General features: G+C 37.7%; 1 protein-coding gene across 29 annotated transcripts in view; it reads left to right on the top strand.

Annotated features, from left to right (window-relative positions):
* Nucleotides 1-15,952, top strand: part of LOC149190438 (uncharacterized) — a 362,163-nt gene that overhangs the window by 109,881 nt on the left and 236,330 nt on the right. For all 29 annotated transcript variants that reach the window (XM_089412153.1, XM_089412151.1, XM_089412154.1 and 26 more), the window contains one exon: nt 1,088-2,179. In XM_089412153.1, the coding sequence (XP_089268279.1) occupies nt 1,088-2,179 (1,092 nt within the window). The remainder of the gene's footprint in view (nt 1-1,087; nt 2,180-15,952) is intronic.

Genomic DNA, 15,952 nt, shown 5'->3' on the forward strand with positions numbered 1-15,952 from the left:
CATTTAGGATAACCAAGTTTTGAGACTTATCTGTGCCTAAAAGATAACAGGCATAAGTGGAAACAGATGTGGGTCAGTTGAGCGCCTTATGGGAACAAACTGTGCAAAGTCAAATTCATCCAATTGTGACTCTTCACCAACAATGTTGTGATGAATAGAAATTTCTTAATTCTTTGTGCAGGCACTGAAATTTCAAAGAATAACATTAACATGGTTACTTTCTAAGAAACAAGAAATCTTTGTGTAAAGATCAAGGTAGAGATTGCCATTAGTACAAGTAGAAGATTTTAACATCTTGGGGAAGAGTAGCAAACCATAGGTAGAAACATTGCCTTCTTGAAGTCGTTTTGAATTCATCCATAAATGAATGGGGAATGTCCAAAGAAACCAGGAAGATATCTGAATGAAGTTAAGCAGGAATAAGGCAAGGGACACATCAAAAACCCCTTTATATGATTACATAGTTTTTGTCCCAAAATCTGAAACCCAAGGATACTTTGAAGCTCGTTGACAAGGGGCATTATGTGCTCTCGTTTCTCCCTATAAAGATGAAAAGGTCATTATCCTTGATGACATCATGGAGTGAAACTGGTGAACTCCAAATCTACCCCTATATTTCAAAGGAGTTGTAGAAACACCTTTTACATCTCTTTCTATTGGAATCAATGCGACAATGAGTGATCCATTTCAAAATTCAGACTCCTTAACGCCATTGCAGTCTCCTGTCCAAATTTATATTTTTTTTATTTTGCCTTTATCCTCTGGAACTGGCTGAAAAGGAGCATTGCACATAAGGTTTCTCTGATTCACTTTGGCATACAAGAATGTAATAGCAATTTCTATGGTATAAGTTATTCTTATATTCACTAACCAGTGTTTGGTGTGCTGGAAGCTATCTCATTTTTTATATGCGTTGTATTCTTTTGTCTGATGATAATGTAGAGTGGACTCTCTGCAATATCTTTTAACTTTGTGGGAAGTGCTTTATTTTTTCTGTATGTTCTTGAGTATAAAGTCACGATAGATATTTCAGTCCTATTATTCACTAGACAGTGAAAGAGCAATATCTAACTATTATACTTTGCAGCTTTCACAAACTCTTGAAGCAATGGACATTAATGAGTCCAACGTTGACACACTACATGATATGGAGGAGGTGCTTTTTGATTCAGGTGAGAACAATGGAGCTGGGTTTGTTTGTGCTAATAGAGGCTCATTACTGCAGTCTCCAAAAACTTATTGGAAGAGTGGTTCAAATGCCTCAGATAGCCATAATTTGTGTCAACAGAATTTGTCCTTCCAAAAGATTGATTCGGTTGAAGTTGTTGGTGCAAAACATAGAAAGGGAGGGGCTTCTCTTGGGGAAAAGTTGGTTGGTCTGAAGGAATATATGGTATACCAAATAAGAGTAAGGAGTGAAAGAAACGAGTGGGAGATTGAACAAAGATATCGTGATTTTATTCATCTTTATCATGAACTAAAAGGGATGTTTGTTGCCCAAAATGACATACAGCTTCCTTCCCCATGGGAAAATGTTGAAAAGGAGTCTCGTAAAATATTTAGCATTGCTTCTAATTTGGTGGAAGAAAGAAGTTTACTTATTGAAGAATGCTTATCTTCTCTGCTTGAAGCTGGAGCTCCTTTTGATACAGCACCACCCCTCCTTCTGTTTTTGCTACCAAAAAGAAAATCCCATGACACCACTCCTGCATCTGAAGATAAGGAATATGTAAATATGGAAAAGGTTTCTGGAGAAAAAGGTTCTAGCTTTAATTTCCAAAATTTAGACCAGTTGTTGCCTATATTCCATTCTGGGAAGATTAGACATTTGGGAAAACAGAGTGAGATAGAAGAAATTTCAGCTTTTGGGAAGACCATAAGGCTTAATTTACAAATTCATCCTTGTAAGCCTTTCAAACAATTACTGGAAAGTCAACACTACTTATGTGCAGGTTGTTACAAACAATTGGATGTAGCAAACAGCTTGATCGAAGGATTTGTCCAGAATATTATCTCGTCGAAGCCTCGACTGTGTGAATACATGGGTCAGTTGTTTTGTACTTCTTGTCATTCAAATGAAACTGCGGTGCTGCCAGCTTGGGTTCTTCAACTGTGGGATTTCACTCCTCGTCCTGTTTCTCAGTTAGCCAAAACTTATCTGGATTCTATTTATGAGCAGGTAACTGAATTTTTAAGGCTTTAAGATTGAATTGTCAATACTAGCACTGTGGCATTTGATAGTCAAACACTCAGAAAATAGAGCTTGAGAGCAAAAATTAAGACAGTTTTTAGTCTTGCACTTCTTATATTTCTCTATAGCATTATACCTGTCCCTCTTGCTCTCTTTTTATGTATGTTTGTATCCATTTGATTGCATAATGTGTTTAAAATTTATGTGTGCGTGTGTGAACTTTGAAGAAAACAATAGTTTCTTTCTTAGGAGAAGGCTGCTACCTAGTACCAACTATGTAATTCTATATCAGCAACCTCCCCAAGTTTATATGTTGAGAATGTTGATAGAGGAAATTTTGCTTTACATGCATGTCCATCCGTGCATATGGGAAACTCTGGTCTGCATCTACTTTATAGACCGTGGGAGAACATGCCTTGGCAATTTTATAAGATTTACAACATTTTTCCCTTGAGAGGGATAGGTGTTGAATAATGCAATTATGGAGAGCCATGAGAAATCAAAATCTGAATTTGGAATAGTGAATTCAAGCAGATGGCAACCAATTGCAGGGGGTATGTTTTAGACATTCTAACTACCCATAAAATAACAAAGTATTTGACAGGTTTCTTTTGGATACATTATACAACTTTTACATGCATATTCTTCTGGTCACAAAAGATTAATTATTGCATTCTTCAAAGATATGAATTTTTGTCTGGATAAAATATGTAATGATCAGAATCAGCTGTATTTAATATGTTTGTATGACTTGATAAGATGTGCAGCACTCGCAACAATCAATATGTGATTCCTTTGTACTAATATCGAGGAGTTGGTTGCCTGTAATATGTATTATCAGTGTTTTCCTATTTTAATGGCGGTTTTGCAATGTTGTATGGGTAGTGTACCTGGGCTGGTTGTACCCTAAAATGAGGATGGTAGATACTAGATACCCTGGGATGGCTCTAGGAGTACTCTGTCATACCCCAGAGTTGAAGGGATGTATCAATGGGGTGATTGATGGCCATATCCCCAGGGAAAAACACTAAAAATAGAAATTTAGAAGTTCACAAGTTCACTTTTTGATTTGTAGACAATGGGCATTCACAAGCTTAGAAAACTGTACTGCAAAAATCTAAACAGTTTGTCATGGTAACACATGCTTGAGAGTAATACTTCTTGCAAACTATTGATTTCCATATGATTGAGAGTAGTACTTCTTACGAACTATAGACTTCCACATGATTGAGAGTAACACTGCGATCATTCAAGTATAGTACCAGCCATATGACCATACCTATCTATCTAATTTTGGGGGACTGTACCAGGTTCTTTGAACCTGTACCTGATTATATATATATATATATATATATATTGTTGTCACAAAATCTACCAGGCCTTGTAGAGGGGTACCCTACAAGGCAATCACTAGACCAAGTGACAACAATAAGGTAGTATCCCACTATCACCACAGCTACTACCCCCTGCTCTTTATGGATTTTCACCAATGAGAGGAGTATTGGTATATAGGTCACCTAATGGATATTCTAGACTTACAGGTATAAGGTGGCATAAAAGGTTTCAAGGGGAAGACTCAATGTAAGTACAAGGCTTAAGCTGTCAGGCCAGGGTAACTCCACATTGAACAAGAGAGAAAACTGAGTGATATTATTCATTAGGTAACTCATGTTTATATACAAAAATAAAAACGGATCAGTTCATCTTCTAGATGACTGTCCAGTTCACCCATCCGTTTCGGATTAGGTGTTAACATTCCCCCCTTAATCTGAAGGGATGTTGGTGAGTCCAAGCATCGTTCTAAATCTTTCAAGCTTTTCTCTTCCAAGCGCTTTGGTGAAGATGTCTGCAATTTGCTCGTTTGTGGAACAATGACGGAGATGGATTGTTTTGGCGTCAACATGATGTCAGATCAGATGATATTTAGTATTGATGTGCTTAGTACGATAATGGAACTTTGGATTCTTGGCCAACTTTATTGCAGATGTGTTATCAATCATGAGTGGAGTTGATTGTATTTGTTTTACCTGCAAATCTTCAAGAATTTTCCTGAGCCACACAATTTCTTTCGTTGCTTCAGCTGCTGCCACATATTCTGCTTCTGTTGTGGAATCTGCTGGTACTGATTGTTTGCGTGATCTCCAGGAGACAGCTCCTGATCCAAGACTCATAGCATATCCTGAAGTAGATACCCCAGTTTCTTTGTCTCCATCGAAGTCTGAATCAGAGTATCGAATCAAGTTGAAGTCGTCCACCTGTGTATACTTGATTCCAAGGTCTTGAGTTCCCTTCAAGTACCTTAGAACTCTTTTTGCAGCAGACCAATGTCCCTCACAAGGCTTTTGCATAAACCTGGAGAGGATTCCAACAGCAAATGAAATGTCTGGTCTGGTAGTAGTGAGGTAGATGAGACTTCCTACAAGCTGTCTATACTTTGTTGCATCCTCAAATTCCTTTCCTTCAATAGATGTGAGCTTCAAGTTTTGTTCCATTGGAGTAGAAAGGGGATTACACTCTGTCATGCCAAATCTGTTTAACAAATCTCCAATGTATTTCTTTTGAGAAAGAAATATGGACTTTGGATATTGGGTTACTTCAATGCCAAGATAGTAATGAACATAGCCCAAATCAGTCATTTCAAAATTTTTTCCTAATTATTTCTTTATGGATGCAATATAGCTTTTCATTGTTCCCTGTCATTAAAAGATCATCTACATATACCACAAGATATACAACTGTTTTGCCAACTTTCTTGACAAATAAAGTTGCATCATCAAGATCAAAATGTTTGAAGTTGAGTTTCAGAAGATGCTCAGTTAGTTTTTCATACCAGGCTCGTGGTGCTTGTTTGAGGCCATACAAGGACTTCACAAGTTTGCATACTTTGTGTTCATGTCCTTTCACAGCAAATCCTTCAGGCTGGGACATAAAAACATTCTCTTTTAGATCTCCATTCAAGAATGCAGTTTTTACATCCATTTGATGGACTTTCCAACCGTTCTGAGCAGCTAGTGCAAAGAGTGTCCGGATGGTGGCCCATTTTGCTGTGGGAGCAAAAGTTTCCTCATAATCGACCCCTTCCTTCTGTGCAAAACCTTTTGCCACAAGCCTAGCTTTGTGCTTGTCAAGTGAGCCATCAGCTTTGTACTTGTTCTTGTAGACCCACTTGCAGCCAATTGGTTTGGTTCCAAATGGAGGATCAACCAGCGTCCAAGTGCCATTCTTTATGAGGGCATCATACTCCTTCTGCATCGCTTCTTTCCATTCATCATGAGAAGCAGCTTCTTTGAAGGAAGTTGGTTTAAAATTTGTAGACAAGTTCAATTCACAATCATAAGTAACATCCATATCAACAGGTGAATTAGAGTTATCTACATCACCTCCATCTTGTCTGTTTGTATTTCTGGTTCCTGTTTTTCCAATTTCATCAGGATGAACACTTTCAAGTGTCTTTGTCAGCCATTTTGGGGGACCTTTCTGAGATGGTCCAGGCTGTTCTGTTGATTGAGTTGGGTTTGAATCAAGATTGAGTCTCCCAATTCTATCAATTACATCACTTAAAGCATCATCCGTTGTTGGAGTGTCATGCAGGGGAGATTGTTCTTCAGAAGAAGATTCCACATGTTGATCTAGTATAGGAATCCCCCCTTCAAGATGTGGAATCTGATTATCAAACTCTTGGAATGATTTCGGTTTTGTGAATCTATCCAAGCGATCAAGTTGCCGCTCAACAACACTGTCAGATTTGGATGATTCAAGAAAAATGACATCTCTAGATAAAACAAACTTTTTATTTACTTCATCATAAAGGCGGTATGCTTTAGATGTGTTTGAATACCCTAGGAAGATACACTTACGACTTCTAGCACCAAGTTTGTTTCTATGTACCTTTGGTATTAAAGCATAACAGGTGGAACCAAAAATCCTGAGATGTTTTACCGAAGGAACATGTCCATACCACAATTCATAAGGAGTCTTGTTTCTTATAGCACTAGATGGACATCTATTCTTTATATATGCAGCACATAGAACATCGTCAGCCCAAAACATTGTCTTTACATTTTTGAAGAAAAGCATGGATCGTACCATATTGAAAATTGTTCTGTTCATTCTTTCAGTTACACCATTCTGTTGAGGATTATAAGGCACAGTTGTTTGATGTTTAATCCCATGTTGGCGAAGATAGTGTTCAAATTCATTTGATGTATATTCTTTTCCATTATCAGTGCGAATAGACCCAATATGAGATTGTGCATCATTTTCAATCCATTTATGAAAATTCTTGAATGTTTGAAAAGCATCAGATTTGTTCTTCAAAAAATAAACCCAACACATTCTGGTGTAATCATCAATAAATGTCATGATATATTTATTTCCATTTGCAGAAGGAACAGGCATTGGACCACATAAATCTGAATGAATAAGTTCAAGCTTCCTATGTGCTCTTGAATGTGAATCATGAAAAGACTGTTTGCTATGCTTTCCTAGAATGCAAGCATCACATTGTTTATGTTTTCTAGGAATTGTAGGCAAACCAGCAACACCATTTTTCTTCAACAATCGGAGACTATCATAGTTTAAATGTCCAAATCTAGCATGCCATAATAAACTTGATGGAAGTGCACCTTCTTCATGATGAGAAATATATGAGAAATGTTGTGCATGAGCAGAGGTTCCTTGCAGTTTAAGAAGTCTTTCTTCTTCTATACCCCTTGTTGACCTCTACTGGTCAACTACCCATGCAGTACATCCCCCTTTTCTTGGCAAAAAGGGGCAGCACCTGATCAACATGTCCGTGCCATCCTGCCATCATCAGCAGCTTGATCTTTTTGATTATAAACCCAGTCTGCATGTATTGATTGTAAATAATCTTAGCAGACATGAGTCATGTATGTAATTTGCCTAGGTGGACCTAACTTTCTGATGATAATCTACGTCCCGGAAGGTTTTTCGTCTCACCGATCTACGGATCGGCAGAGTTTTCCTTCAAACCTGACCCCAAAGCCGGGATTGATTTTGTCATTGGAATTTTAGGAGAATCCTAGTGTGTTGATCTGCTAGATTATAGTTGTGTCGCAGAACTGGGTGATTTGTGAGGGTCTATGTTAAAGGGGGTTTTCTCCCTTAGGATGTAAATTGTAAAAGTCATGATGAAATGTGTCCTGAGGGTCGAAAAATGTTTTAAATCCCCTCATGAGTCCTAAGTCCTAGGTCCTAGGTGATGTTTTCCGAAGGCTTAGTTCGATGATCCATTTTAAAATAAATTAAAAAATTAAAAAATGAATAAAAATAATAAAATAAGTAAAAATTAAAAAATGAAATAAATAAAAAATAATAAAAAATTAAAAAATAAAGCAAAAACCCTAACTAATAAAATAATAATATTTTAAGTGAATAAATCGACAGATGAGATCAAGAGATGTCTTGATCGTCATCAACGGTCGAGATCATTTCTGCATGGATCACTCGAACTAGCCGTTGGAGGCATTTCCTTTAAGTAGGGTGCTAGGGGTCACTTCAGATTATCTGATCTGTGAGTCTGTATTGAAAAAGCTCTCTTGTAATCTGATTTTCTGGTTAATAAAAAAGACTTTGGGGTCCAAATCTGGCCGGTGTTACTCTCTGGAATTGCTGTGAGATGTTTATTTTTCTGCATATTTCAGTTTTCAGCTGTTAATAATAGCTTGTTTTTAGAGTATTGTGAGTACAGGTATCTTGCTCACTTGCTAGGGTTTGAGTGTTGCTAGGGTTTCTGAAATAATGGCAGGTATCTCCATTATTTCTTGAAATCTAGCAGCATTTCTTGCCCTCTTTGCTGATGTTTGCTTGAGGTGTGCAGGAAATCTTTAGGTGAAGGGTATTTGTGGGCGTTTGGGGAAGTTCTGGGCTGAACCAGCCGACTCCCACAGGCTTTTCGGTGCAGAGCCCAGCTGATTGTGCCCTGGGTTAATCTTTTAAATGTTATTTCGTGTTTTGCATTGAGAGATTTTCTTATGTTCACAGTAAAGTTCAAATTTTTGATATATTGAAAATATTACTGCAATTATTGTCAAATCTGGCTGTCCAGAGCTGTAAATTTTTTGTGATTCTAGGTTAATTGTGAAGGGTTTTACTTTTAGGTTTCGCATATTATCTGCCGGGTTTTTGTTTTTCTTCTTGCAGGTACAATGTTGGCAGGAAAGTTAAATTGTCATTTGGGATCATAAGCTTTCTACCAGTAGCTTCAGCATTCTGTGCACTGATAAATCAAATTTTCAGGCTCTCGGTTCCAGATCAGTAGATTCTAGTGGCAAAAGACAAGCCTAAAACTCGTTGCCATCAAGGATACCTGGTGACTGATCCTGCAGAACAAGAAGTGTCGTGTGAAGAAATAGCTAAAACTGCCATTCGAAAAATCTGCCCGGTGGCTTCAGGGGTTTTGCGGGTCTGCTGTATTAATCAAGTTATTCCTCTCTGTGGCGGCTTTCCAAAAACAAGGTGCCCATACCAGTTATACAGAAACACAAATTTCGATTTAGTGGCTGCCGTGAGGAGAGTTTCGTGGCCCTTCAAACAAAAATTCGAAGATCATACCCGCCGTCTGCAAATCTTCAAACAATTCACGCGGGCTGAGTGACTCACGGGTTTTGCATGAGGAGATTCCTGAAAGTCCGTTTTTCTCCATCGAGTACCAGGTAGAGCTCAGTCGAAATTGCCCAGGTACGTTCTAAACCGATTTAAGTGCTTATCCGCAGCAGCATATGGGCAAATTCAGAAACGATTTGAGGCGATTGATACCCTGCAAACACAAGACATGAACGGACAAACCAAGCACGTGACCAGCATTTTCATCGATTATTAGATCTCAATCCATAGATTCGCCTGGTCGAGGGTCTATTTTTCCACATCACACCAGAAATTGCCTGCGGAACCCTTTGCGTATATTTCTTGGTCTGCCGGAGTCACGTATCATCATCGACTATCCGCCATCGTTTGAAGACTGCCACAGGTATGCGTATTTGTGTTATATGAAATCGTTTTTCAGTGAAGGCCAGCGTAAGCTCAATCGGTTGCATTGCGTAGGTTAGTTTTAGGTTTTGCTTTAGATTTAAATTTCAATTTAATTTTTTTTTAGTTTCGTTTTACATAGTTTCTTTTTTTTATAGTTTTCATGTAGTTGGATTTTAATTCCTTCTAAATAGTTTCATAAAAAAAAAAAAAAAAAAAAATGAAAATGTTAGGGTTTTAGGTTTTCTTTTAGTTAGATTTTGGGTAAATTTCTTTAGATTTTAATTTTTTTTTTAAATAAATCGTTTATTTTCCTTTGTATAGATTTTTTTTTTATAAAAAAAATAAAAAAGGATTTCTTAAATTTTTTTTTAGGCTTAGTTTAGTTTTTTATGCATTTAAGTTCTAGATTAATTTAGGAATTTTTGTTTAAAATTTTGCCTGAAAATCATAAAAAAATATATTGTGGGATATTTTTGCCATTTTCAGTCTTGACTCGGAAATTACCTGTGTTTCATCTTTTATGTTGAGATTGAATTTTTTTTTTAACGTGGGGATTAGTGTTTAATTTGATTCAATCTTCAGCGGATGATTAATTGCATGAATGTGGCCTCCTGTTGTTATTTTACATGGTCATGCAAAACACTTTATATTTCGAAAATCTAAATTTGCTGGAGTATCACTAAGTCGTTAAGCATTTTTTCTCACTTGATAAAAGTTAAATGATAAACGATTGCTCCTAATGAGATCATATTCCTGCCAGCATCTGGTACTTAATCATTTAAACATTAACTCCACAAGGCACTGGTCCTTTAAATTTCTAAATCCATCTAGTGCTTATCATATCGTTTATCGGATCTCCCAACCAACTGGTCGACTGTTGGTCTCATCATCTCACAGGGTCTACCCCCCTTAGCCGCGGGAGACTGGCTTAAACGGAGGGATCGGGGATCAGAGTGACAGCCCCCGGTCTGAGGGTTGTCGTGTCAATCCGCGCGACAACATTTTTTGGCGCCGTTGCCGGGGACGAATTGTTCTCGGTGTTTTAAACGACAATCATTCATCTTCTCATCTTTCTCATCTCTCAGTTGAGCTGGCAGATTCAATATCTTGGCATCTTTTCATCACATATCAGCAGCGCCTCTTGGGTTTGTTTCCTGTTTGGGTGGCGACTCCACTTTCTCATTTTTCCCAGACAAGAAGCTTTCCTCATATCTGCTTGTGGTTACTTTTTGGATCCTAGAATCAGATTCATTGTTCAAGTGGCGACTCCACTTTTCTCATCTCTTAATTCTCTTGAGCATAAATCTCTTTCTATCATCCATTTGATCCCTTGTTGTTCATCATGGATTATTCATGTAAACCATGTCATTTTACTAATAATCTCCATGATCTTCCGAAAGAGGCCATTTCTAAATTATTTAAGTTCTCGGGTGATGATCCGGTCGCTGTTAGACATCATTTAAACATGTTTACTTGTGTAATGACCATATATTGTAGACTTCCTCAATATAATCATGAAGATTTCAAGATGCGTCTATTTGTCCATTCTTTTGAGGGTGATGCCTTGAATTGGTTTAATAACTTTCCTAATGATTTTTTCACTTCTTTACAAGACATTCTCAATGCTTTTAAAGATAGATATGATAGTCCAAACAGCTTGCCTTCTGCCCCTAAAATTGTGCAACAAAAAGAAAGAGTTCAAGATCAGAATGTGTCATCAACCGGAACTATTGCAGATCAAGTTCATGATAGTAAAAAATCAGGGATAAATGACAATCAAAAGGAAGAGCAAAAGCAAATAATACAAGATTTAATGATGCTGGTGAAAAATATGGAAAGCAACCAAACTAATCTTATCAATGATGTTAAAACTTTACGCACCCATCTGGAAAAACGTAATAAGGAGATTGAGGACACGCAAAATCAGCATGCTAAGGAAATTGAGGCCATGAAAACTAAACATGAAACAGAAATTGGAAACATGCAAGCGAATCATGAAGAAGAAATAAATTCCATGCAGCATTGCTTGATGAACATAAAGGAAGAAAATGTTAAAGTAATAAAAGACATGGAAGAACATCATGCCAGACAAATTAGTGCTATAAAGGTTGAACACTCTAGACAGATAGATGCCATTAGAATACAGGTTCAAAAATTTCAGCAATTGGAAAATGAAAGAAACCAGATAACATCAATAGATCAGGAGCCTTCTCATTTGTTGCAACAAGCTCCATCTTATTATGAGGAGGTTATTAGTTCAGTTGAAAGATGGTTGATTGAAGATGGACTTAAGAATGATAAAGATGAGATGCGGGCTAAAGAGAGACATATCACGCATACTTCATCTGATAGTTTCGAGACAGAAATTTCCAGCTCATCAGTAATTCATCCTGCCAGAAGGAAAAAGCGCAAGAGGAAGAAAATGAGAAGAAGATTTGACGCATCAGACGGCCGCGAGCTGCTTGATTTTCGCATAGGAAAAAGTCCTACCATATGCAAAATTGGACATGGCACATCCGACAAGCAGCCGACAGATTTGCCTGAAAGCAGGCAAATGCTCAGTATGCACTATATTGAACACATCTGATGCCGTGGGGCATTTTTTGTATTGTATTTCTAACTCTACTCCTCGTCTTTTCAGCGTTTCATTTCTGTTTTAGGATTAGATTTACTTTTCATGTTATTAGATAGTTAATAAATGAAGAGCTTTTATGTGCTTAATGTATATGCTGATTTTTTGGATGGACGCTACTTATTTTTGTGTTGTATGGATGCAGATTCTGGATTCTCACATTCCTGCAAGCAACAACGTGTCCCCAAGTAGAGCCAGATGTTGACCTCTACTGGTCAACTACCCATGCAGTACATCCCCCTTTTCTTGGCAAAAAGGGGCAGCACCTGATCAACATGTCCGTGCCATCCTGCCATCATCAGCGGCTTGATCTTTTTGATTATAAACCCAGTCTGCATGTATTGATTGTAAATAATCTTAGCAGACATGAGTCATGTATGTAATTTGCCTAGGTGGACCTAACTTTCTGATGATAATCTACGTCCCGGAAGGTTTTTCGTCTCACCGATCCACGGATCGGCAGAGTTTTCCTTCAAACCTGACCCCAAAGCCGGGATTGATTTTGTCATTGGAATTTTAGGAGAATCCTAGTGTGTTGATCTGCTAGATTATAGTTGTGTCGCAGAACTGGGTGATTTGTGAGGGTCTATGTTAAAGGGGGTTTTCTCCCTTAGGATGTAAATTGTAAAAGTCATGATGTAATGTGTCTTGAGGGTCGAAAAATGTTTTAAATCCCCTCATGAGTCCTAAGTCCTAGGTCCTAGGTGATGTTTTCCGAAGGCTTAGTTCGATGATCCATTTTAAAATAAATTAAAAAATTAAAAAATGAATAAAAATAATAAAATAATAAAATAAGTAAAAATTGAAAAATGAAATAAATAAAAAATAATAAAAAATTAAAAAATAAAGCAAAAACCCTAACTAATAAAATAATAATATTTTAAGTGAATAAATCGACGGATGAGATCAAGAAATGTCTTGATCGTCATCAATGGTCGAGATCATTTCTGCATGGATCACTCGAACTAGCCGTTGGAGGCATTTCCTTTAAGTAGGGTGCTAGGGGTCATTTCAGATTATCTGATTTGTGAGTCTGTATTGAAAAAGCTCTCTTGTAATCTGATTTTCTGGTTAATAAAAAAGACTTTGGGGTCCAAATCTGGTCGGTGTTACTCTGGAATTGCTGTGAGATGTTTATTTTTCTGCATATTTCAGTTTTCAGCTGTTAATAATAGCTTGTTTTCAGAGTATTGTGAGTACAGGTATCTTGCTCACTTGCTAGGGTTTGAGTGTTGCTAGGGTTTCTGAAATAATGGCAGGTATCTCCATTATTTCTTGAAATCTAGCAGCATTTCTTGCCCTCTTTGCTGATGTTTGCTTGAGGTGTGCAGGAAATCTTTAGGTGAAGGGTATTTGTGGGCGTTTGGGGAAGTTCTGGGCTGAACCAGCCGACTCCCACAGGCTTTTCTGTGCAGAGCCCAGCTGATTGTGCCCTGGGTTAATCTTTTAAATTTTATTTCGTGTTTTACATTGAGAGATTTTCTTATGTTCACAGTAAAGTTCAAATTTCTGATATATTGAAAATATTACTGCAATTATTGTCAAATCTGGCTGTCCAGAGCTGTAAATTTTTTGTGATTCTAGGTTAATTGTGAAGGGTTTTACTTTTAGGTTTTGCATATTATCTGCCGGGTTTTTGTTTTTCTTCTTGCAGGTACAATGTTGGCAGGAAAGTTAAATTGTTATTGGGATCATAAGCTTTCTACCAGTTTTCTGTAGCTTCAGCATTCTGTGCACTGATAAATCAAATTTTCAGGCTCTCGGTTCCAGATCAGTAGATTCTAGTGGCAAAAGACAAGCCTAAAACTCGTTGCCATCAAGGATACCTGGTGACTGACCCTGCAGAACAAGAAGTGTCGTGTGAAGAAATAGCTAAAACTGCCATTCGAAAAATCTGCCCGGTGGCTTCAGGGGTTTTGCGGGTCTGCTGTATTAATCAAGTTATCCCTCTCTGTGGCGGCTTTCCAAAAAACAAGGTGCCCATACCAGTCATACAGAAACACAAATTTCGATTTAGTGGCTGCCGTGAGGAGAGTTTCGTGGCCCTTCAAACAAAAATTCGAAGATCATACCCGCCGTCTGCAAATCTTCAAACAATTCACGCGGGCTGAGTGACTCACGGGTTTTGCATGAGGAGATTCCTGAAAGTCCGTTTTTCTCCATCGAGTACCAGGTAGAGCTCAGTCGAAATTGCCCAGGTATGTTCTAAACCGATTTAAGTGCTTATCTGCAGCAGCATATGGGCAAATTCAGAAACGATTTGAGGCGATTCATACCCAGCAAACACAAGACATGAACGGACAAACCAAGCACGTGACCAGCATTTTCATCGATTATTAGATCTCAATCCATAGATTTGCCTGGTCGAGGGTCTATTTTTCCACATCACACCAGAAATTGCCTGCGGAACCCTTTGCGTATATTTCTTGGTCTGCCGGAGTCACGTATCATCATCGACTATCCGCCATCGTTTGAAGACTGCCACAGGTATGCGTATTTGTGTTATATGAAATCGTTTTTCAGTGAAGGCCAGCGTAAGCTCAATCGGTTGCATTGCGTAGGTTAGTTTTAGGTTTTGCTTTAGATTTAAATTTCAATTTTTTTTTTTTTTAGTTTCGTTTTACATAGTTTCTTTTTTTTATAGTTTTCATGTAGTTGGATTTTAATTCCTTCTAAATAGTTTCATAAAAAAAAAAATGAAAATGTTAGGGTTTTAGGTTTTCTTTTAGTTAGATTTTGGGTAAATTTCTTTAGATTTTAATTTTTTTTTTTAAATAAATCGTTTATTTTCCTTTGTATAGATTTTTTTTTTATAAAAAAAATAAAAAAGGATTTCTTAAATTTTTTTTTAGGCTTAGTTTAATTTTTTATGCATTTAAGTTTTAGATTGATTTAGGAATTTTTGTTTAAAATTTTGCCTGAAAATCATAAAAAAATATATTGTGGGATATTTTTGCCATTTTCAGTCTTGACTCGGAAATTACCTGTGTTTCATCTTTTATGTTGAGATTGAATTTTTTAACGTGGGGATTAGTGTTTAATTTGATTCAATCTTCAGCTGATGATTAATTGCATGAATGTGGCCTCCTGTTGTTATTTTACATGGTCATGCAAAACACTTTATATTTCGAAAATCTAAATTTGCTGGAGTATCACTAAGTCGTTAAGCATTTTTTCTCACTTGATAAAAGTTAAATGATAAACGATTGCTCCTAATGAGATCATATTCCTGCCAGCATCTGGTACTTAATCATTTAAACATTAACTCCACAAGGCACTGGTCCTTTAAATTTCTAAATCCATCTAGTGCTTATCATATCATTTATCGGATCTCCCAACCAACTGGTCGATAGTTGGTCTCATCATCTCACAGGGTCTACCCCCCTTAGCCGCGGGAGACTGGCTTAAACGGAGGGATCGGGGATCAGAGTGACAGCCCCCGGTCTGAGGGTTGTCGTGTCAATCCGCGCGACAACACCCCTCATGACAAGTGAGTGGTCAGATGCCTTTCTTACCTCAAGCTTGCCATCAAACATGTGAATGGAGTGACCTTGCTGGCGGATGTGGACCAGGGACAGCAAGTTTCTCTTGAACTGTGGGATATATAGAACGTGATCCAGAAGAAAGTCTGGAAGACCAGGCAGTTTAAGCCTGATTGTGCCAAGCCCTGATGGCTTGATTTTTGACTGATCTGCAAAGTATACTGCTCCATCAACATTGTCAGTGAAATCTTCAAAGAAATCTTTCCTATGAGTCATATGACAGGTTACTTCTGAATCAAGCAACCGGTCATTTTTCGAAGAAGCAAGTGAAGCATTAAACAAATCTTCATTTACTCCAATGTTACATTGTGCCTCAATATAGTGAGCGGATTCAGGTGCTTTACCTTTGTCTGTGTCATCAGTTTTACCTTTCTGCTGATTTCTTCTCTGCTCAACTTTGTCCCATGGTAGCTTGCATGTAGAATTATCATGTGATCCATTTCGTTTGCAGCGAATGCAATGCAGATCTGCCTTTTCTGCTTGAGGATGTCTGCCCCCCCTGCCTCTGAAGTATCTTCCTCTTCCTCTTCGTCCACCTCTTCCTCTTGTAGAATCTTGAGCAGGATGCTTTTCTTTATGAGCAAGGCAAACAGTGTC

Source organism: Pinus tabuliformis, chromosome 3_1 (assembly GCF_031772625.1).
Source record: "Pinus tabuliformis cultivar Carrire ecotype Pingquan chromosome 3_1, CPIR1, whole genome shotgun sequence".
Taxonomy (NCBI): Eukaryota; Viridiplantae; Streptophyta; class Pinopsida; order Pinales; family Pinaceae; genus Pinus; species Pinus tabuliformis.